We start from the raw sequence: 22,221 nt of genomic DNA, 5'->3' as shown, positions 1-22,221 counted from the left end.
CTTTGAAGTTGTAAACATACCTAAAGAATGGCTTGTGGTTGCCCTTGGCCTGGGAGGCCAAATTTATCTCAAATTTGGCTTTGATAGACTTTACTTGTCCGTTTGCTTAGTTTGATGAGAGTGCTGTTATCCTGCTGAGTGCAACACCTCATAATTTTTACCATGATTTTCTTCCTTCTGTTGTATAACCTGTTGATGTTGCGATAGCACCAAAGTGGCTTCTTTTTTGAGTTGTTTCTATATTTACTATTTGTGGGTACAGCTGCCTCCCTGCAGCTATTAACTTGCTTGAATAGGGTTTCTGTGAACAGTTTTGCATAGGAAGCAGAAGTATGAGCTTGAAATTCCATGGACTTAAACTGTAGTCTGTGGTTGGGAGATGGAGATGAGCAGGAAGACAAGTAATACTAAATTTAGTGAATACATGTGAAATTATAAAGTATCAGTCATATTTGTGAAATATGTCTTTACAAGAAAAAATGGAAAGATTGGACATTTATTGACTTTGCTAAACTTGCAGGGACTGAAAAACATATACCTCATTTCATGTTATTAATGTTTGGAAGGATACTAAGAGGGAAGGAAAAAAGTAACTAAAACAATTGCAGTTAAATGTATGTATGTAAAAAATGTCATGGTATAAATTGCATGTAATATAGTAAAACATTTTCAGTTGTTGTATGTGATAAAGATACTGAAGTAAACAAGTGCCTGTTTTTCTTCTTTTTTAGGTTTAAGAAATGTAGGCATTACAGTGTGAAAAGACAAGGAAGGCCACACAAAAGCATGTTTAAATTAATATGCTATAATCTTGTGCTTTTGAAGTGGGGATAGGGAACAGATTGTAATACATGTAGAGTTGGCATGTTTTGCCTTACTTTGCCTAGGTGAATGTCTGTATTAAGAGATGTGGCTTAATCTAATAACAAGTTTTTGTAAGCAAGTAAATAACAGAACACTGAATGTAATGAAAAGTTTTACTTTAGCAAATAAGTGTTCAGCGAGTTGAGAAGTCTGCTGTAGAGGGCAACTCTGCATTTTGTTCTTAGGTTTCCATGGAGGCAAGCTGACTGGTATGCAGTAAAAGCCAGTGCACTTTTTTAAAGCTAAACGTTAATGTTTTCTGAAAGCATACAAGCCATTTTTCACATCTGAGAGAGGAATAAAGATAAGAGAAGAACAGACAGCAATTAGTATAAGTAGGAGCACAGTCTGTAACATGTGTCTCTTAATTTAAGGTTAGGTTATACCTGTGTGTGCTGCTGTTGATTTGGGACAATCATTCTTACTAAGAAGGTTAAACTTCATTATTTGAAGATGTTCATAGTTTTCTGTGTTTGTTTTAAGTTAATAGATTTAGAGGCATTCAGGTTTTTTGAGGGTTTTCATTAAAATAAAAGAAACAACTAATATAATCAACCTGCCAAAACATATGTATGCAACACAAAGGCTGAAAGTAAACATTTGAAAAAGCTGTCATGTATAATAGGTAGGAGTAACAACATCTTATTATAAAGACTATCGTAGCTATATTATTATGGAACCTCAATGGCCTCATAGTTATAGACAGAAAGGAAAGTGTATTGAATTATATTAAGAAATGCAGAGTGCAAATAGCAGTGTTACAGGAGATACATTTGAAAAGAAATGAACATGTGAATTTGATAAAGAAAAGATTTCAGGAAGGATATTCTGCAGAGCATCAGGGACAATGGAAAAGGGGAGTACTTATAATAACTGCTAGATGAACTCCAGTAGTGATAGATGGAGGGAAAAAAGGAAATAATGGTGGATTTATAGTAGTAATGGGCTAATGGAAAGGAAGGAGGATTATGCTGGCATGTATTTATATTTCACCAAAAACTGTTGTTGGAGCTTAAGACAATCTTGGGAGAGATAATAAGCTCTCAGCAGGGACTATTACTTATAGATGGGGACTAGAATATGATTTGCAACAGTGAGGATATATCTGGAGGACGTAGAAGGGGAACATATTACAAAAGTGGGTATACTTCTTAAGAAATGTATGAAAATATTTGGTATGGAAGATGTGCATTCAGTACAAGGAACTCAGAGAATTTACATATTATTTCCCAAGGTACAATAACCAGGATAGACTAGACAGATGTTATATTACACAGAAACACGTGCATTTAATTGAAAGCTTCAACACACATCCTGTCACTATTTCAGATAATGCACCAGTAACTACTAAGATAAAAATGCAGGGTAATGAAGTAAAAATGAGACCCTGGTACTTCCCCACTTACCTGTTAAAAAGAGAGGAATTAAAGGAATGGGTGGTGAGTTATTTAAGAGTAAGTAGGGAAGATAGAAATTTCTTCATATGTTATAGCTAGTGAGTGGGATAAAATAAAAGTGGAGTTTAAAAATAGGGTAGAAGTAAAAGAAAAAGATATACAATTAAGAAGCAACAGGAATTATTTACAGGGGCTGACAAAATTTAAAGTATAGAAAAATAAGATGCACTACACTCCTCCACTCCTCGGGAACTACAAAATGATTCTCCAAAACTCCAAATATAAAATAATATACACTTTACTGGATTTTAAGCTTCTCACAAGCTTTTCGTCGGTTAAATTACACCAACTTCTTCAGAAAATCCAGAAAATAATAAGCGGAAACAACGTCACTCAATCACCACTCCTTTAACTACTCTTCCATCTTTATGTGAAAAAGTGAACAGAAAATAAACAAAAAATATGCGAAAAAGTACATTAGATGCATTTAAAAACATTTAAAATACAAAAATATAAACCTGGATTGAGAACATGTAAATGAATGAATATTGCATATTTTTATAAACATATTATTGACTTTGATAAAATGTTAAAATAGATAAAATAGACCATAGATAAGTCCTAGGTGTCCTGCTAGTTTTTGCTGCTACTGTCTGAAGGAAGCTACTACCAAAAATACTATAAGATTGCTGTAAAAAAAATGCTGTAGAAAATGGCATAAATCTATTCCAATTACTATACAGTTTATTATTTATATTTATATTTAAAGCTGTCCTATTACTTGTATTGTACTTGTATATGTAAGACCTATTGAGAATCAACTGAGGAACTCAATACTATCTAGTTAGACTCTTAAGTTTCAATATACATGTTATGGATAATCTATCATTTATGCCCGGATAATGGCATGTGTCCAGTCTTAGTTGCCAGATCAACTCTCTCCCTTCGAGAATTAATGAATCGGCTCCTCCTGTACCATCTGATTGAACATGGTCGATGGCTACAAAAAGATATAATTAGAGGGGCATATAAAATATTGAAAGGTAAGTATAGGAAACAATCAGAGGAGGTTGGAAAAGAAGATTGGGAAGAGAAATTGCATAAGAAATTCATACAAAAAATGGGAAGATATGTATATGTATGGCTCCCAAAAAAAAGTCTAGAAGATTTAGGATTTTTCATTGGAAGCATTTATATAGGTACTTTTATCCCCCAAGCAGACTCCAAATAATTTTTCCTTTGATAGATGGCAAATGTTGGAGTTGTGCTGGGAAGAAAAAAGTAACTGGGAACACAGGGAACATTTGTTTTGTAGTGTAATGAGTTGGCTGGCTTTAAAAATTCCCTGCAGAGTAATCTGTAAGATATATTAGGTGAGCAAATAGGTGTAACTAAGGAAATTATTTTTGATTTATGTTATAGGACCAAATTGGTTAGACACAGTAAGGTCTTGTTAAGTTTAATTCTGGTGGCTGCCAATAAACAGTTACTAGAAAATAGAAATCTAAGTCTAAACTAACTGTATTTCAAGTATTGAATATTGCAACATAGGTAAAAGAACTGAAAGTGCGATCTTTAGAAAAGGATAGGAGCAAACCACATAGAACAAAATATAAATTTTTGGAACAATACATGCAGAATAATGTTTTGGAGGAGGAGTGAGGTTTAAGAGGTGGCATGAGTTGATCTATTTATATACTGTTGGATTGATGGTAATCGTACACAAGAATATATGGGATGTGTAATGTTTACAAATGCGAATATGTTAATATGATTTGTTTTTTTTTTTTATATAAATGGGTGTTTGCCAGTGTCTTAAATGATAGTTCAATAAAGATGTTAAAAATGACCAAAAGAGTAGTGGGGGAGGATGAAGCCCTCATATGCTCCTGTGAAAAAAGACCCTTTTTACTTAATGACAGTCACAAGTCTTGTATTTTTTCCATTGCATTTCACTTATCCAGTATACTGAATAAGTATATTGTTTCACAGTGGGTCTGTTCTCTAAGCAGTGGGTAGTTCGGTTTTATTCAGTTTATCCAAGTCATCCATCCATCTATCTATCTGCAACCCCTTTTCATATATCAGTACAAATTCAATTCTTATTTTATGACAGTAACCATACTCTTAATAAATTTTGTTATTTCTAATTAATTTTTAAGCCTCCTAATCTTGTCATTCCCTTTAATTCTTTCTGTTTTCTACTCTTGAAAGTTACTGACACTTTTCTGGAAGTATGCATCACTGGAACAGCATTTATATTTATTTTATATGGCCTCCTGCTGGTGATCATGCTAAGCCTGCAGATAAGTCAACATATTCATGAAGGATATTGTTACTTTGACTCAGTGTAGTATTCAGACAGCTCTGTGATTCTGTGACTGCAGTTGCTGCATGCATTCAGTGTTTGATTTTACATTGTGAATTAGTTTTATCATGCATAATGTCTTACAAACTAAGAAGCTCAGAATATTAGGAGAATTGACTGCTCTGGTGCTACAGTCTACAATAACATTTTGTACATCTTAATTTTGTATTACATTCCAACAGCTTCCAAAACATAATGTTACCTGATGCCTTGAATGTGTTTACAATTGCATAGTGCTGTTTTTTGGGGTGTCCATTATCCCAGTTTGCAGAAGTATCTTTAGACAAATTATTGTACTGTCCACCTGTACTGAAGTACATATTTTCGCTTATTCATGTTCAACATTTTTTTCAACATTCTGACTTGCACACATGCCTCTTTACTTCTGATGAATTTTCTGACTCACCTGTGTCAGCTCTTTTCATTGTAATAATTCCAGTAACATATGTAGTACCACATTTCTGTTCAATGCCATGAGGGGTTTTTGGACACATTCACCTGTGGCACTATGTCACATGTGAATGTTTGTCAGAATGGATAGTAACAGCATAAGCAATAGGAACAAGCTTGCAACTTCCATAAGGTCTTTAATAAGGATGAGCTTTTAAGAAAAATCTTGTACCCCGTGGCATGCAGATTCCCTGCAAACAGGTAGCAGTATGCAAATCTAAACATACCATATACTTTGTGGGTACCTAAAGAAATAAATAAGTAAAGCTTTATGGTTGCTTAACTGCTTTAGAAAAAATCATTGTGAAACATTGTTAGCTCGCAGTCTGCATGGTTATTGTCAGTTCCTGTGATTATTACAATAATTCCCCCTTAGCATACTTAACACTTTCATAAATAATACCCTGAAAATCTGTTTTTTTATGATATTGTGATTGGTGTATGTGTTAATTTAGTTCTCCTTATTTTCCATTGAGTGTTATGACTGACCTATTTTTATTAAAATTAAGATGGGGAAGTGCTTTAAACTGTGCATGTATTAATCTCAGGTTTTACAAGCTCATGAGAAAAATGGTCCGGAATAGCCATAATTATTAAGTAGTGATGTAATGATGAATGTGTTTGATATTCCACGTACATATAACATACAAAAATATCAGTAATGTCAGAAGTGTGCTGCTCTAATGTGGGCTGAAAAGCTTATAACAGTGCTAAGAATTGTTGCCACTCACATGCTTTCTGAAAAATGTACATTAAAACTGATAGAAGTATACTTACCATTTTCTAGGACTATTTTAAATAAATAAGTTTAATAAAGAAGTACAAAATAGAGCTTGTTATTTCATGTATTGTTCTCTGTTTTAATGTTTGGCACATTCCAGTTGTTAAACAGTAATAACTGACTATTGTCATCTTTAATGCTAGGGAAAGGAGGAATAAATGAAATGTAGTAGGGAAGTCAATTCTTAAGTTAATGCTAAAAGTAAGGTATGATAATAGTGTTAGTATTCTTTAAATGTCTAGGTGTTGAGTGAGACCCATTCCTAAAAAAAAAGAAAAAAACAGCTATAATAAGAAGTACTAAGCTGTAAATAAACTCAGCTGATATGACATTACACACAAAAATGAATCCATTTTGTGACCATGTTTTAGGCTGCCACCAGTGCTTGCATCCTCAATCTATGATTAGGATCTAGTCCTTATGGTCATATTCGAAGTCAAACAAATATCTACTCAATAAATCAGGGGTATCAGTTAACTACACCCACGTGCACTCACACCCAAGTGCGTGCGCACACACACACACACACACACACACACATGCAAACACCCATACACACTCGCAGGCATACACACACACACACACACACACACACACACACACACACACACACACACACACACACACACACATTTATTTTTCTTTATTGAACCATAACTGTTGTAATTTTTGAAAACCAGTGTAGGTGAGAAATAGTGCTACATTGTGAGACACTATTTTCAGATGTCCACTCAGTTCAAAAAAGAATTATTTATACCTTGAAATTTACAATGCTGTCAAAGGTGATTTAAACACCACATGAATAAGCAGCCTACTGAATGATTTGCATAACAATTAAGCTGGACACTTGATGTGCCAGACTGCTTTCATGTAAGCTCAAGTCACATACTGATCTGTATTTTACCATCATGTTGCAAAACAACAATTCTGTCTACCAACTATTCAGATCAGATTTCTTAATGTAGTGCAGTTTCTGCACTCATTTATTGCAGACTGAGCTTTTCCAAACCTCTCAGCTTTTTTAGCAGATTTTATTCTGTATTTTCTTTTAATGTTGATTTTATTTATTTATTTGAGTTCTATACTGCTTTGATTTTAGGAATTTGGACCACAGAACTGAATTACCATTTGCCCTTTGGTTTGCCTTAAATTTAACATCCAAACCAAACCCTTTTCTTATTGTATAACATATTTTTTTTATTTTTTTTTTTTTTTATTATTTTTTTTACATAATGAGTGATGTCTTCCATTGAGATATGCCACATTATGGACTAACTTCATATACTTAAATCTACTCTCTCAAGGGTTATCCATGATTTTTTGCCATATATGTTTTAATCAATGTGCCTTTTCTTTTCTTTTCTTATTTCCAGGAGATGCATCAGAAAATTATACATCAGAAAAACAAGCTTAACATGCTGCTGGAAGAACTGAACAAGTTACCCCCAAATATAAGCTCAGCTGATGTAGAAAGTCTAAAGGGAAGGAACACTATTTTGCAAAAGCAATGTGCAAGTCTCGGTAATTTAGTGACTACAAAACTAGGGACAGCAAAGGAGTCCTGCTCTCATCTTTTAAATGGTGAGTAAAGATATGTAGTTGAAACCGTACAGCATTGAACAATTCCACTGCAGATAACCTGAGCCATAGAATAAGCAATCAATAATGCCCAACAGTGTGGACATTACTGGAAAGTAATGGACCGCCCAGAGGTGTTATGACTCCACCCCTAGAAGGTCCCTTATTTCCTCTGTAATGCCCACCCTGGAGAGCATTATTACACTTAGAAAATGACCTGCTAAATTGGCTTTTATCTATTTCTCTGTTCATAAACACATAATTATTTTATATTTATGATATAAAATAGTTCCTCCACCTTCATATTTGCTATAGGGTGTGTGTGTGTGTGTGTGTGTGTGTGTGTGTGTGTGTGTGTGTGTGTGTGTGTATGTAAGTATGGGTCCCTATCGGATTCCTGAAGTTTCAAAACTTCAAACATCATATGGCCGAGACCATATGATGGAAGTTTTGAAATTTCAAAACTAATGTAAAAACATTAAAAACAAAAGTTTTCTTTTTTACATATTTACAGGGGGCAAGCCCCCTTGCAGCCTCACACCCCCTGTTAATTAAATATACCAACTCCAGGATCGCACTACAATGAGGAAAACGGTAATTTTCCTGTTCTGCACTGTACAGCAATCTTCATTCAGAAAGTTCGAAGTTTCAAAACTTTGATCATATGGTCTTGGACATATGATGTCTAAAGTTTTGAATCTTCAGTAATCCAGTAGGGCGCGCGCACACACACACACACACACACACACACACACACACACACACACACACACATGCAGAGAAACCTTCTCTCACATATATGCAGAAACAAATACACACCCACAGACACACATGCAGAGGGCCAGTGAGAAGAATCACACATATGCACACAGAAACACAGACAAGTGGGCAGACATACACAAAGACACGCATACACATATACATGTCAGACTGCTGACATAGAAGAAACATTAAATGACATGGAAGGCAGACTCATGGAACAAGAACATCAGCTTGAGCCTCTGTCAAAACAAAGTACTTTTCTAAAAAACAAATTAGATGACCTAGAAAATAGGTCAAGGAGAAACAACTTGCATATTTATGAAAAGACTGAAAGAGGCAGTATAGTAAATTTCTTCACATCCTAGCTTCCAAATGTTCTGAATTTAACAGAGTCTTTTTTATGGAATTCAAAGAGCCCATAGATCACTGGCACATCTTCCAGCAAAGGAACTAAAAGTCCAGCATCAATAATAGTAAGATTTATATCTTCTCAGGAAAGGAACTGGTGCCAAAAACTGAGTGGTCCAACTCTCATGTCAAATATCAAGATAATATAATAAGATTTGGCATTGATTACTGGTTGGAGGTAAACTCTAAAGGAAAGGAACCTTTAGTAAAAGAATTGAAGAAGAGACCATTCAAGGTTCATTTACTGTTTCCTGCGAGACTTAAAATCTTTTTCATGGATGGAGCAAAGACTTTTAACAATATGGATACAGCTGTGTCTTTTTTAACATCTAATAAAACTTTAAATCAAACAGAAGAAATGGATTGGACCAGTTTTACCCTAACCAAGCAGAGAGGAATGAATGGAAAAAAAGAAGACAAAAGGAAGAACAGACTAAATGACAAGTAACTTTTAAATAATTACTTTACACATTTTGTCCTTTTATACCACACACAAGTTATCTAAAGGGAACCACACTTTGTTCAGATGGCTTTTAACTAAAAGACTACAATCCCAAAAGGAAAAAGGTAAAAACATTTTATTCTTGTTCATTAACTTTCTAGGTTACTAACTTAACAGCTTGGTAATGCTTGAAGAAATTTACATAAAACTAATATCTCTCAAAATATAGTAAATAACAATAGAATAATACATGAAACAAAGCAATGCTTTATCTGCTTATACTTTTATTAGAGTGTTTTATTGTCATAGTCTAAGACAAATTACCTTCAAAAATGAAAGGATATATAAGCTTAAAGAAAATAAAAACCTTTAAGTGACACATCATACTGCATGTTTCTCTGTGTAGTGTGGACCTAGAGAGTTAGTTACAGCTTAAAAAGGCACATCAAATGAGCATTTAAAATGTTTATTTGAACATAGTTTAAATATAGATTTCTAAATAAGTTCTAAACTTTAAGAAACAGAAGATATGTGCCTGTTTTTTAAATGTTTGTCTATGAATGTTTCGTGGCTTAACTGATGTACTGATTAGTACATGCTTAAACAGGAAAATAAATGTTTTTTTCTTTCTTTTTTGTATGGAATGAACAAGGCTTATTACAGTTAAAATAAGACTTGTGTCAGGTAAATGTAAACTTGATTTTAACTGCAGAGACATGTTTGGGCTTAACAAACAGTCATTTAGAAGGAGGTAAAGCTCTCAAGCACTCCTCAAGCATGGGACATGTTTAGAAGTACTCAGATTGCTTACTTGTTTCTCAGCTAACCACCAAGGTTGTGAGCTAAAAAGCTTGTTTTCTTGTTCCCAATATGTTTTTTTTCCCATTAGCTTATTTACAAGCTGAAAATCCCTTTGAGTCCATGCAAGTGCTTTAAAATGAAAGTAAAAGGCTCAGTCATGATGTAAGCACTCAGGTTAAAGGTTAACAATGAGCTGTTTGAATTTCTCAGCTTCTTAAAGGGATATTTACCTAACAGTACACAAAACTGTACAATATGAATATGAATAAAGCAATGAGTGATTTATTAACAAGCAATTTAGTGAAGGTATAAAAGAAATATTTGATTTTAATATAAAAGACAGGACATTGTTGTAATTAGACCATATATAATAAAGAGATTGGTGTGAAGCAGACTGTGCTCCTACACAAAATAATAACAGCAGCTTCACTGGGTTTAACTAGAGTGGTGGAACCTTGTTATGCATTTTTGTAAATCTGAACTGTTTTGCTGATTAGTTATATTAATCTGAATGACAAATATTAATCCGTTCTTATCAAAAGGAGTTTGACTAATGAACAGCTGTTGTATATTATAAGCAAACACAAAAAAGTCATTGTAACTTGCATTATTTTTATATCAAATTAATATGCACAATACAATAGTAATAGGGTTATGTCACTTTTTTTGGGGGGGGGTTTAAAATCAAATTTTATGAAAAATGTCTTATTATGAATAAAATACAAGACATAGCAAGCTATGTTAGACACAATATATAGATAATTGGGTTAAGAAATTATTCTTGGAAGGGGGTATTAGAGAGTACGCTTGAATGGCTAGTCTGTTCAAAGCTGGGGTTCATTTCCCCAAAGGAGGGTTAGCTTGTTTTTTTGCCTCAGTCTGTAAGATTTTATTGTTTAATTTCTTTTTATTGGGTGTCTATATGAGTTGTAACTAATTTGCTACATCAAATGAAAAAAGTATTTTTTTAGTTAAATCTATGTGTTTATTAGTTAAAATATATACACATGACTAGCAGGTTGAGTTGTAATACTTTAACTGTGAAATGTATTTCCATTAATGTAAATGGTATGAATAATAATTGTAAAGTGGACGTTTCTTAAATATTTGAAGATGTTTAATGCACAAATTATATTTTTTTTTTGCAAGAAACACATCTTATATAAGAAGTCATAAATAAAATTAACACAAATAACTATTTTAGTAAATTCACACTGTAAATAAAAGAAGAGAGGAGTAGCAGTCTTATGGAAAAACTCAATCTTAATGCCAAAAATTTTAAGTACGTATTTGGACAAAACAGGGATGTTCTGTTTAGTAACAATATTCATACATGGGAAGATTATACCTGGATTAGGTGTCAGAGTAACCAAGAAACATGTAGAAGACATTGTACACCATGTTAAAGGGGAAATAATCATAGCAGGAGACTTTAATTGTATAATTAATGGTGAGGACACTGATGCTAGAAACACATGAAAGAAAATTTCTAACATGCTATCTGATTTTACTGAAACTTTTATAATCATAGACATTAATGAATACGTTGATCCTAATACATTACTCTTTACATGTTACTCTTATCAATGTGACACACATTCAAGAATAGACAGAGTGTACATATCAAGAGATCTAACTACAATGTTGGACAAAGTCAAAGTAGTCACATGCCCATTGTCAGTCCATAATGCAATTACTTTTGATTTAGATTTAAATACAAAACAAAGAATCACTACAACTAAAATTCCTTCATACATAACAAACATAAAGGATTTTAAGGAATTTTATGTTAAAGAGATACAAATATTTTTAGACATAAATCTTACTGAAGATGTGTCAGAGATATATATTTGGGAATATTTGAAGTCATAGTTATATGGTAAAGCTTTATATTGGCTTAAGAAGAAGAAAAGACAATGGGACAAAGACTTACTGGAATTCCAATCAAGAATTGATACACTAAAGCTAGACAGTCAGAAGGGAGAGACAGATTTAATAAGTGAATTAGATGACATAATTACAAAATAGAGACATAACATCATAAGGCAATGATAGATTTAGAGAAGATCAAACTATGTTCTTATTCGATGAACCCAATAAATCAGAAAAGAATAGCAAATAGAACTAAAAATATCTTAAAATCTAGTCAGATAAAGGAAATATACATTCCAGATACCAGAAAGAAAGTATAAGACATAGAAGGGATACTAGAAACATTTAAATTTAAATTATACTTTCATAAAGTTAATACCCAAAAGGAAGTAACAGAACCTCAAAACACGTTAAAGTCTTTCTTTAGAAAACATATCAAAACCAACTAACAGATGATTTTATAAAATTAATAGACAAAGAAATAACCATGACTTAACTTAAATCCCAAGTTAAAAATGTAAAGCCAAACAAAGCACCTGGCATAGATAATAGGATTTTTTTAAAACTATATATATATATATATATATATATATATATATATATATATATATATATATGTGTGTGTGTGTGTGTGTGTGTGTAAACAGATGTAATTATACTGTGTTGATTTTTTATATGTTAGTAGTATAGGATAACTTGAATGTTTTAAAAGGTTTTAATATATGTTAGTACTGTTTTAAATAGCAGAATTTAAATAATTAATTGTAAGTTGAATGTGTTAAGCTGGCTGGATCATGTGATTTTATCTGTATCCCTATTTAATGTTCTGAAGATTTCATTGTTTTTATGTACTGATGAAGGGTCTTGAACCCGAAAGCTTTACTTATTAAATGTTGGCGTTTAAGTGTGGTTTTGTAGATAATTTTGCAGTTTTCAGAGTTTTACTATAGATAATAGGATCCCAGAAATGTTCATATTACTAACCAAAGTGTTTACATTAGTAAAGGAAAGCAAAAAATATTCCTCCTTCCTGGAAATATACTGTAATATCACCTATTTTGCAAACAGATGAAAATGCAAAGGAATGTTCATCTTACAGACCTATATCTTTACTATATGTTGATTATAAAACGTTTATGGGAATACATGCAGCAGGGATCAAACAACTGTTCCATTATTAAAATACGAAGCTCAAACTGGCTTTATAAAAAGACAGAAATACATATTATGACATTGAAAGAGTTATATCTGTAATTGATTACATTAATTATACAAAAAATAACTTGAATATAGTCAGTTTAGACATAAATAGTGCCTTTGCTTCTGTCCACTGGGATTATCTATGGCCAGTTCTAGAAGAATATGGATTTTCTCAAAAATTCACGGTATTAATTAAATCACTTTATAAAAAAAAAAATCCTTAGCATATATAAAGATCAGATTATGCTTTTCTAAATCTTTAGAAATTACTGAAGGTCCCTTCCCTCTGTTATTAATTTCCTTAGTAATCAAACCTTTTGCAAATTATATTCAAATGGATAACAGTATTAAGGGTATACAAATTGACAATAGTTTGGACATGAAGGTTCAGTTGTTTGCAAATTATATTTTGTTAACCTTGAAGGATAATAACACCTGTCTAAAAACACTATTAAATTTAATTGAACACTTTCAGAAACTCACAGGCCTTAAATTTCGTCAAAAAGAGACAGATATTACTTATAAATTCTAATAAGAAAGACATAGATAAGGATTTTTCTAAATGTATAGCTGATGAAAATAAAATACTTAGAGGTTACTTTAACAGATGAACTAGATACGACAATATTCTAAATAACATTAAAACATTTCTTCAGAAATGGAATAAATACTTTTTTACAGTGGAGCAGAGGCATTATTTAATTAAAATGATTATTTCCAAAAATATTATACTTCATACAAGCCATGTCTATACCTCCTCCTAAGTCTTACATAATATAGTACATTTTAAACATAGTAGAGACAATGCAGTTAAGAATCAGATATAATGTACCTACATTTATAGAACACTTGGTCTTTTCAACAACACAAGCTGTTCATGGAAAAGATTAGGTTCATAGGTAGGTACTAGGCTATTGGCCGTAGGAACTATGTAAGCCTAGTCAAAAAGGAACCCTGGCTTTTGCCACACAAGAAAATTATTTTCCTGTGCCCCTGTCAAGCAGAGGCACAGAAGTGATCCCTGGGGTGAATTTCCTATTTCCCATCCAATCATCAAGAGTTTTCTTGAAAATTACTTATCAAACATCTATAAAATAATTAAGAAAATTAAATTATATCATACAGAAACTCTTTGGGACTACCATACAACAATAAATAATCAAATGCCAAATGACAATGACAAGAAATGAATACTTTTCTCCACAAAGCAAACGTCTCTTTCATTGCAATGGAAACTGTTCATATGGAAATGTATTCATAGGTCCTTTATAACACCTCATAAAATAGAAATAATGTTTAAACAAATATAGGATGAAGGAGATGTAAAATTAACTTAAGAGTAGATTGGAGGCATATATTTTCATAGGTTCATAGGTATTTACTAGGCTAATGACTACAAGGGCATTTTAAAGCATAGCCCTGCATCCCAAATCTCTGACAAATTCAGATACCCTTGATAATTGTAAGCATGGGCCTGGGAGATTAACCATTTACAGGTTACCTATGTCCGTTAGAGACATAGGTGCCAAACCAGGAATGAATTTCCTGTTTCCCATCCAGTTATCCAACTTGCACTTTAATTGGGTTAGCGAGGAACTCTGCTTCACATGGATGGGGAACCTGTTCCATAGATGGGGTAGTCTCTGGGCTATATACCTATCTCTACAGCATGTCCTGTTTATATCACAGGCAAGGTTTAAGTCTTCAGAATGGGTAATTCTGGTGCTGTTTATTTGTGGATATGCAGGAGGTCCATCAGAGTGGGGTCTGACAATGCCCTGTATTCCAGGCGTAAATATCTCCTCAAAAGCCTGTAAGAGACAGAATACAGTGAAAGGGCCTTGTGGCAGTCTGCATAAGATATTTTACTTATGCCCTGTATTCCTTTAGTGAGGAATCTCTGTGGATATTCCAATTGTTGGATATGCCTGGTTAGGTACATACCAAAGACCAAGTCACTCTACAACAAGTACAAATGTGACTATGGCATTGTCCATGTTGGAGTGAATGACTTGAGACGTACCTCCCTGGACTACATGAAAAGAGACATGGAAGAGCTCTCGGATCATGTTGCCCAGGCAGGTATGACCCTAGCTCTGAGTAGCATCCCGCCTTCACCCAGAATGATACCACAATATAAGGACAAAATGATTGACTTCAACAATTGGCTAAGCTTCTGGTGTCATTCAAAGGGGATCCAGTATCTGTCTGTCTGGGACGACATGATCGACAAACCACAATGCTTTGCCAGAGATGGTCTACACCTGTCGCCTCTGGGATTCAGGTTACTGGCTAAGGCTCTTGCCACCCCTATAGTGCCTTTTATTAGGCAAAGTTCAAAGGAAAAAAATCACCACTGTAACAGGTACAAGCATGCAAAATCTGAAGGTAATGCTACTCAAAACTAAAAGTCTAAACTTCAAAATGCACTCTCTGGAGGCACTCCTAAAAATGGAGAACATTGATATCTGTGCAGTAACTGAGACCTGGTTCAAGGCTCCAGCGAGCACCTCTGCAATACCAGGCTACAACTCTTACCACACTGTTCGGCCACCAAACCAGGACCGAAACACTAAAGGTGGAGGAGTGTCCATATTCACCAAGGATATTTACACAACCAGGCTAGTTGCCTAACACAATGCATCTGAAATTCTCCAGGTGCAACTAACACTAGCTAAGACTGCAATCCAAATTGTAGCTTGCTACAGATCCCCCACCATGCCCCAAGATTCTCACTACACCTTTCTAAACATACTGGAAAATATTAAGATAGAACCAAACACCCTAATACTGGGTGATTTTAACTACCCTGCCATTAACTGGGAAAACTACTTGTGTACCAACACCTTTGCCCAACTGTTCTTGGAATGCATAAATTCCAATGCCGTGGATCAACTAATCCATAGTCCTACCAGGGGCTCCAGTATTCTAGACCTGGACATTACCAACATGGCAAATCAATGCCCCACACCTATGGTCACCCCCTCATTAGTTAGGTCTGACCATAAGCTAATCACCCTTAACATCCACATCCCACCCCCACCCTCCAGTAAGGAAACCTCCATAAAAAAACTTCTCCAAAGCCAACTTCATGCTACTCAAATCAGAAGTGACAAACTTCATGACACCCATGCAGACGGGAACTGAAAGTTCCACTGCTGAATCCTACACTAAGGCACTCCATCCACTCATGCATGAATCGTGGCATCCCAAATAGAACCAAGATGCTGTCCTCAAAAAAAAAAGGAAGCCAATCTGGTAGTCCCCTGCCATAAACAAACTTTACAGCAAAAGGAAGAAACTGTTATTGGAGGATCCACCTTGGATCCCGGAAACTACTGTCCCATCAGTCTGACGAGCCTTATCTGCAAGGCCATGGCACGTATTATAATGGAACTTATAAACAAAGACATTGACAATCTTCAAACACTGGACCCCACCCAGTTTGGGTTCGTGAAGGGCCAATCTTGTCTCCTGAACATAATTGACTTATTTGAATCAGTCTCCAGAGCCATGGACAATGGTAAGGTGATCCATCTATCTAGACCTCACCAAGGTCTTTGACACCATCCCCCACTCTGGAATCATAGATAAACTTACTATGCTGGGCATTAATCCCTACGTCACCCAATGGGTTGCCAACTGGCTTACTCACAGAACCCACACTGTAAAAATAGCCAACTCCAAATCCAGCTCCAGACAAGTGACATGTGGAGTACCTCAGGGTTCAGTTCTGGGACTGCTCTTGTTTGGCATCTGCTTTTCTGAAGTACAGGCCAACACTAAGGGACTCTGGCTAACAAAGTTTGCAGATGACTGCAAACTGGGAGCCATTATTGAATCCCCAAATGATGTGGATACTGTACAAAAGGGCCTTACAGAAACAGATGCTTGGTGCCAGAGCCATGGGCTCAAGCTCAATGCCAAAAAATGTATAGTTATCCCCTTTGGTAAAAAACATGTACTCATGAATTACCACATAGGTGGCAGTACACTAAACATCGAAAGTGTGATAAGAGACTTAGGGAAACAGATGGACAGTGGTCTCACCTTCAATAACCATATCGCCACAACAGTCAGAACATCCTTCTATGTGGCACACCTCATCGCTAAGGGCTTTTCATCCAGAAAAAAAGGAGGTCATTGTCCCACTGTACTCATCCCTCATTAGACCCATTATAGAATACAATGCCCCATTTGGTATGTACCTCTCAAGACATCTGCAACAACTGGAAAGGCCACAGAAATACCTCACTAAAAGAATCAGCAGCCTAAAGCAGATGCCCTACGCTGACCACCTAAAAAACTCCAGCTATACTCTGTTTCATATCGTCTACTCAGAGGCGATCTCTGCTTAATATACAAGGCCATGTCAAACCCAGAGCTGTTGGACATGCTACACTTAAAAGAAATCCCAATCCGTCAGAGCCACACGCTCCAGGGATCTAAACCTTGTCATCACAATAAACAAAACATGCTGGAGGGATAGGTTCCTGACCCAGAGACATCCCAGACTCTGGAATAGACTGCCCCATACATGTCAAGCAGAGTGCCTCTTTGGCCCTCTTCAAAAGGAGCCTTGACGACTGGATGGGAAAAAGGAAATTCACCCCGGGGATCACGTCAGTCTCCCTGCTAGACAGGGGTCCAGGGAAGTAAATAGGGTGGGAAGAAATAGCCAGGGAATTGTTATGGCTAGGCTTGTATAGGCCCTAGGGCTGATAGCCTAGTACCAGCCTATGAACCTATGAAGAGGCATTGTACTCAATGATAGGTCTGATGAATGCCGAGCACTCTTCAACAATAACTTCCTTGGACTTAGATGCCATACCTTTGTTTATAAGTTGCGTAACATGGAATGATTTCCTAACCTCTGCAGGCAAGTTATGGTCAAAGGCTAGATTTTTATCTATGTGTGTCCGTAAGTCCCTGACTACTGGGTCAACTCTAAGGGGTATGTTGTCAATATGATAGTTACCAGAGATGGATGACTTCCCAAAGGATAGTATTATGCATTTTTTGCCATTTAGTTTTAGTCCATGGTTCTGACACCAGTTATGTGTCTGTGTTAGCACCTCCTGGAAAACATTTGTGTCAGTGAGAGATTCAGTGACAGCTCCTAATTTGCAGGCATCTGCAAGTTTAGTCAGCCAGAAACCACTGACATTGGCCTTGACTACTGAGAAGTAAATGCCAAAAAGGAGCTGTCCGAGAACTGATCCCTCAGGGACTCCACTTGTGACTGGCCTCTTTGTAGAGGTGGACTCCTCGATTTTAACATCCTGGGTCCTGTTTATGAGCCATTTGGCTATCTACCATGTGTATGATTGTCATTTACTTAAACCATTTTGGGATAAAGTACATTTTTTCTTGAAAATAGTTTTTAATGATAATTTCCATTAGTCTAAATATTTGACTTTGTTTAATGCTGCCATACCCCAATGTGTTGCTAAAACAAAGTTTTCCCTTTTTGGACACTACTGGCTATAACACTCAAAACCATTACTATAAATTGGAAAAGTGAGACTTCACCCACATTTAAAGACTACAGAAACATCATATTGAATGTATCATGAACGGGAATGAGAATCATTAAAACGAGAATAGAAAGAACCACATCTTCTGACAACTCATAGAAGAAAGTGAATGAAATAATGGAGAGATATATCTGTAATACCTAATGGAATGAAGTTTTAAATGTAAAAATGTTTTAAACATAGACACCTTTGTAAATTGTTTGTTTAGATTTTATAGTTGTTGACTGTATAGTTGTTAACCTGTGTAAATTATGTTTTATATTGCAAAGTTATGAAATTACATTCATTTTGTAAAATTAATAAAAACATTTAAGCAAAAAAATATAAAACTAGTTTCTGAATTGCATAAAATAGCAAACAGTACACAAATCTATGTGTATATAGCTACTGTATGTTCACCTAAATAAGAAACTAGACTAGTACTTACTTATGAATCTATGAGGTGTGAGTAAAAGTGAATTGAGACTTTTTGTCAAATCCCCTTTTTTCTGAGGGCATATTCAGTGAAGCAAAGCTGATGCTGACTGCTGATGCTGGCTGCCTTACTCAATAACTCTTGACAAATAAAAATGGCAGCTGTAAATTGAGAGTGACTAGTAGCATGGATGTTGTGTGCAGAGTCTGCATTCCAGCAGCATGTGTAACAGTATTGCTAAGGAGCCCATGCCACAGAGACTGTATAGAAAGTATTACATAGGAAGTGTGTATTTGTGTGGCTGTGGCCATTTCTGTTTCTGAATTTGCTGCAGTGTTTGCATATTGCTTACACCCTGTATATGTCGGTGAACCATTTTTATTGTCGATGCTACATCACCCTTCACGTATCCTGGACTGCATGGTTTAACATTATTGCATCCCTGTGTGCCATGGGTTCATATTATGGGTTGCCCCCCTGCTTACAACCATCAGGTAAGTTTTTTTTTTTTTACTATGTTTTTGAACTTTTACAAGTTCGAACATATGAATTTGACCATATGGCATTCGAACTTGTAAAAGTTTGACAACGTAATAAGTATCTGTGTGCCATTGGCTACCCAATCCACCATCTAGTTGTCCAAGTCTGTGGCTTTTACTAGAACATATACACTTGTTGATGGCAACTGCACCCGTTACTTTCCCCTAGAATGTCCATTCAGTAATAGTGCTGAATTGTTTAGTTGGATTCTGTTGCCCTGGTTTTGGTGGTATATCCAGCAGCTAACTCATATAATTCTTGTATATTTCCACCATGATAAGAAACTTCCTGCTGTATTGAAAAAAATACTAACTCATGCACGTACTTGGTTGACATTTATTAACACAGTAAATATTAAATGTTTTAAGCATGCCCGATACATTTTGTATATGACCTCAGGAAAAGGATATGAGGGCTCTTTGTTTAACACTCCAGTGGCAAAGCTAAAGCTCTTATTTATTTAAGTGTTTAAATGCAGCTTTACAAAAATGTCAGAAATATAAACATTTGAAAACAAATAAATAAAAGCTTAAAACAGAAACATAGCAAGGAAAATGAAACAATAAATAGAAAAATTGTAAAGGTAGCATCAAGAGAAAGTAGTGCATGTAGTAAAGGTTAAACTGTGCCAGCAGTTAAATATAAGAGCAGCCCACTAGTTGTAGGAAACATTAAAGATATAAGAATCAGGGAAGGTCTTAAAGCTTCTCACTGTGGGGGGCTCAAATTATGTAGGGCTAGTTAAACAAAGAAAAGTTGTTTAAAAATATTCTACTGTCAGATTAGCAACCAGCAGAGAAAGCCTTTGAAATATCCTAAAGGAAGCTGTACAATATAGTGTGGTATTTTTATGTACAATTGTAACAAGATTTATCCTAAAACTATGTCTCGGGATCTGACTGGCGTACATTTTTTTAACACAAATTTGTTATTCCGTCTTCCTTCAAAGTATATGGTGCAGTTCCTGTTCAGATGTTAATCACCCCACAGAGTACTACTGATTTTTTATGTATTTATTTATTTATGTTTGCTGTATTTGCTAATCAGCTGGGTGGTCTGGTCACAGCGCTCTTTTCAGCCGTGACCTGAACCAACAGGCAGCATAATCATTTACAGATGCTATGGCCATAACATAGCGGATTGTGATAGGGTCACCGATCATAACCCGCTTATTATGTGTTTGACAAATGGATGCCAACAAATTCACCTAGAGAGGGAAGGAGAGATAGGATTGAGCTGACAAGGGCAGGAACCTTTCAGCACAGTTGATTGGAGATCCACTGAAAGCCTTCATGGACATAGAGGGAGCTGATTATTATAAAGTCAAAAAGGCTTTGCTTGGCAGAGTTGGTATTACCTCAGGAATGTAAGCTGAAAAGTTTCAGAGTTGGACATTCAGTCAACTTAGTAAACTGATGAATAGGCAATTTAAAACACATTTTTTTCATGATTAGATCTAAAGAGCCAACATAATTACAAAAAATGGTAGAAATTATAGCAATTGGCTATTTCAAATTGTTTTTACATACTGATTTAAGAAAAGGGGTGTGTCAAACTGATCTTAATGACTCTGAATGTTTTGTTGTGTTAAATATAAATAATTCTTTAAGTACTGTGTTCTGTAAACAGTACGAGCAAATAACATAATGAAATTGTAAAGTGTTGTACAACTCAGAAATTTAAAAGAAGTAAATGTGCAAATCATTTGGGAATGGTGTTGGCCAAACAATACTTTTCGAATACATGATTTTCGGGTATGTGAGTGTTCGCGTAAATGACTGTTTGCTTAAAAGGTGTCACTAATATGGTAGTTGACCTTTTACATGCTCATTCATTTAATACAGACCCTTATGTTGGTGTCCTCCTTGATTTTTGTTGACTTCCAACATTCATCTTCTGCCCTGTAGGTTGTACTGAGATGTAAAGATAAATACAAATTGAATTTATGACATGCCTATTGCAGAAACTACAGAAAGTATTAGAAAGTAATGTACTAAAGAGGGAAAGAAACAGCTTTGCTACATCACTCCTCTAAACTATGCTGTATAATTCAAAATCACTTCTAACGTTGGAAGTAGAGTTCTGTGTTAGGCATCTGTAGTGTTAGACTAGGTTTGGTCAGATAACTAGCAGTTTAATATTGGTGGTTAAAGGTATGAGGTCAGGCATCATCCAGTAGTCCTGGAATTGTGTTTGTTTATTTCCCAGTCTGTGAATTAACTAGTGAGTGATATTGGAGCTCCCTTGAAGAGAGACATTTTTACCTAATGGATTTTTTGGTTAACAAATAAAAACAACATGAAAACTATATATTTCTTTCATACTGGTGTCTGCAAATTGCAGGGGTATCAGTTCCAGGATTTTAATTTGTTTTTGTTGAAACAATATTTTACATCACTGTTCCAGTGTTTTTACGTTTTTTTTAACTTTAGTCATATTGAATTGTAGGTGCTTTTGCATATTCATAAGGGCATACAATTTTTATGATTACTGTTGTTTTGCATGCGATTTTTATGATTGCTGTTGTTTTGCATGCGATTTTTATGATTACTGTTGTTTTGCATATGATTTTTATGATTACTGTTGTTTTGCATATGATTTTTATGATTACTGTTGTTTTGCATACGATTTTTATGATTACTGTTGTTTTGCATATGATTTTTATGATTACTGTTGTTTTGCTTGCTTTGATTCTTTTCATTTCCCAACTATTCTAGTGTGGGAAGTAATGCACCTTATTAAAACACTGTTTCTTTAGCAATTTGTTAATTCTTGCCTTGCTTTAGCTGACCTGCTCTACTCCTTT

The 22,221-nt window shown here is 34.9% G+C and overlaps 1 protein-coding gene across 1 annotated transcript in view; it reads left to right on the top strand.

Moving 5' to 3' along the window:
* SYNE2 (spectrin repeat containing nuclear envelope protein 2) overlaps nt 1–22,221 on the top strand; it is a 3,814,665-nt gene that overhangs the window by 1,141,403 nt on the left and 2,651,041 nt on the right. The window contains exon 30 of the mRNA XM_044073561.1: nt 7,234–7,441. Coding sequence (XP_043929496.1) covers nt 7,234–7,441 — 208 coding nt within the window. The remainder of the gene's footprint in view (nt 1–7,233; nt 7,442–22,221) is intronic.

This window comes from Protopterus annectens, chromosome 6.part0 (assembly GCF_019279795.1).
Source record: "Protopterus annectens isolate FY-2018-M chromosome 6.part0, PAN1.0, whole genome shotgun sequence".
Taxonomy (NCBI): domain Eukaryota; kingdom Metazoa; phylum Chordata; order Ceratodontiformes; family Protopteridae; genus Protopterus; species Protopterus annectens.
The sequence above is the reverse complement of the archived record's forward strand: the minus strand, read 5'-3'. Positions and strand labels throughout refer to the sequence as shown.